Below are 3,400 nucleotides of genomic sequence, written 5' to 3' on the forward strand. Positions count from 1 at the left end.
TCCAGGTTTCACTGTACTTACAAATGATGGGAATTATGACTTTTAGCAGCAAAACTGTTGTGTGTGTGTGTGTATATATATATAAGTCATTTTTGAAAACTAAGATTAAATAGACTACAGCTCAATAATATTGAGATTTTTGTTTTAAATGGAACGTCTGGTTTTTAATTTGAGAGTGGTCAAAGGTCAGGAAATAATACTGTCTGGTTCAAGAACTGAGTTATTTTTCTTAAATTTAAATTAATTGTTAAAATTAAATTAATTGTTATAATTAAATTGTTAACTATATTAATTTAGTTGTTAAAAATTAAATTAATTGTTTTCTAGTGTTTAAACTTTTCTTTGTGAATAATTTAGACAACTGAATTTATATTCTATGAATGTAACCAATAATTAAGTCATTTAAAAAATGTTTTAGCATTTTATTAAGTACATAATTCATAGTAAAAATAATGTAGAAAATAGTAAAACTGAAAAAGAATCTAGCAATTTAACCAAGCCCCCAATCATAAAACCAGTTGATGCTCCCATTGTAGTTGAAATAATCTCATTGGTCATTGATAAACTCGAAGTAAAAAATCCATTTAACATTATTCACATCTAGTGAATGACTTATATATTGAAACAATTAATTGAGATATGTAAAATAATTTTTACTTTACCAAAATGACTTATTTATAGAATTTAGAAATTAAGTGCTTTCTCCTTATGCTTAGAGCTAAGAGTGAACCCATATAACTTGGATGGGAAAACTGTTCTTGTTAAAAGGTCTTTCATGAATCTATTGTTTTGTTATCATTGCATTCATTTTTATCAAAATGTATATTCTTTTGAGTTTTAAAGACTCATTCTTAACTAAAACATATTTTAGTTAACTTTCTTTCAATTATATTAAAAGATTAAACCATCTCATACAAATAATTAAGCAGCTATTAACAAGCTAACAAAACTAACGATGCTAGCTTGAATTGTTGAAGTGTTTGTTAATAATTAAAAATATACAGTTATAACTATTTTAAAACAATTATGTCATTTTTAATACTTCTACCATTATTTATTGAGATATAAAATTTAAGGAAAGTAGAATTTGTATATAACATGATATTTTAACTTGTTTTAAATTTCCTTAGTATAGTAAACAAAGTTTTTTTTTTTCAATTTAATTGAAATATTTTATTATGTAAGTTGGTCCTATGGTGATTGGTCCATTAATATTTAGTAAATTTTTCACTGAATTGAATGACTAATTTCCTATTTTATAACTACAATATAAGAAATACTTTTGTTTCAAGCTATTGATTTTTTTATCTTCAACATGTTTTCCTTTTATAAGATTTAATATCATTAAATAAAAATCAAGGAATTCCAAAGTCATTTTCACATCTATTATTATGTGATATTATATAACAAACACAATGGCAGTAAATCTCCCACTTATGATTTACTGTGAGAAAACAGATTATTTTATGTTGTTATGAAACAGAATCCTCATAATATATGTTTTATATCCATTAAAAGAATCTTAATCTGTTTCATCACTTTGCATAGCAAATCAAAATACAACTCTTTTCCTTATACTGTTTCAATACAATGATCATTTGTACATCACACACACACACACACACACACACATACACACAGGCACACATACACACACAACTATGGCAAAGACATTTTCTTCTGAATTGATAATTTGACCTTGCTTGCACAATTCCAGAGACTTAATCTTGTTGTTGGTGAATATCCTCGTGCCTAAGAATTTTATAGATAACCCAGTAGAAAATATTGAAAATCAAAAACGCTAATGGGAAGCAAGCTCGGGAGATAGTGTCAATCTTCTTGGCCCGGTCAATAAAGACTTTCCTCATTTCATCTGGGCTTTTCAGCATTACGTGGACAGGATGGTTTGGTCCCTTTTGGGTCAGACCATCTTTTGCTTGCAGACATGGCCCCATTCCATAGGCTGTGAAGCTGAATCGACTTTCCCTTACCTCGTCATCCTGTCATAAGAAAAATGTAAGACCACACTTCAGTAATTGAATAGAGCATGTCTAACAGGCATTATAGAATAATAACTTAATCATGAACTATTTATACATTAATACCATGAAAAGATAATTGAAGCATATAAAGATGAGTTGCGTTACTTCTCACTGAAGTTTTATTCATTTACACTGCTGCACCATATAGATGGGCCCATTGATAAGCCCATCGATAAACATGAAACTTTCAAACGATATATTTTAATGGAAAAACTAAAAATTCTGGTATTGTCTACATAATTCTAGAACATTGAAAAAAATACATGCTTGTATACTTGTTTTATACATCATGAATCTGAGTATACATGTGATTTTAAATGGAGAAAAGACCAGCATCATTAACTGTATTTTTGTTTCTTACAGAAGAAGAGTCCTTAATGGTTGTTTGCTATAATTTAAAGTTACTTCCTTGAAAAATACTTTCTAATTCAACAAAACTGCTTGATTTTTTTTTTAATCCTCATTTTGTACTCCTTTGTTTTATACTAACCCTTTTAGAATATCCATAAGATATTCACGGTATAGTTTATATATAGGTACATTGATTTGGTTGAAATTATGAATTAATTTTGTAAGAAGTTTGTTGCATGCTTTAAAATAAATTTTAATGTCTTTAAAAATTACTATTTGTACTTTGAGAAAGTATTGTTCTTTTCTCTTAAATGTGACAATTGAAGAGAATTTTCCACATATGTATAAAAAGTAAATCAAAATTTTAAGGTACACTTATTAATAAACACGATAAATGAGATATGCTCATGACAGAAGAATATGGAATACTTAAAATTTATAATGAAATTTATTAATGAATAATTTAATACATTTATTTAGTATGTAACAGTAGATGGTTATATATGAATTAAATAGACTTGTTACTAAAATTAAAAATTTAAAAGATAACAATTTGAGAATTCATAAAGTTATATCTCTCTTTTCTGATAGCAATTTATCATAGCAATATAAAAGATAAGAATAATTAATTAACTCAAGTTTTGAAAAATTATTTGGGGACTCTGAATATAACTACATAATAAACAGTATATTACAAAATTTGAAAGTGAAAATATAAATCATAATGGATTCTAAAAATAAAATGGCCAGAGTTAATGTAGTGGTACATGAAATATTGTTTCTGGAACTATGAAAGGAAGGTAATTCCACCTGAAAAACCAAAACATATAATTTTTAGGGAATACTGCAACTGTAAAATGTATAAACAACTGAATATTGAGAAAGGAATTCTGAAATGAAAGCTAATGATCCAAATTACATGTGATTACTAGGTAATATTTCAAGAATTAGAAATTTGATTTTCCACTATTTATTAAGCATCTTCATTTACTCCATTTTTTAAAAAA

At 26.5% G+C, this 3,400-nt stretch overlaps 1 protein-coding gene across 1 annotated transcript in view; it reads right to left on the minus strand.

Moving 5' to 3' along the window:
* Window positions 1–1,721: 1,721 nt before the first annotated feature.
* GLRA3 (glycine receptor alpha 3) overlaps window positions 1,722–3,400 on the minus strand; it is a 433,080-nt gene continuing 431,401 nt past the window's right edge. The window contains 1 exon segment of the mRNA XM_007950352.2: window positions 1,722–2,000. Within this exon segment, the coding sequence (XP_007948543.2) occupies window positions 1,722–2,000 (279 nt within the window).

The sequence above is a fragment of the Orycteropus afer genome, unplaced genomic scaffold (assembly GCF_000298275.1).
Source record: "Orycteropus afer afer isolate SDZICR_OR568_19922 unplaced genomic scaffold, OryAfe1.0 scaffold00268, whole genome shotgun sequence".
In the NCBI taxonomy this organism is placed as follows: Eukaryota; Metazoa; Chordata; class Mammalia; order Tubulidentata; family Orycteropodidae; genus Orycteropus; species Orycteropus afer.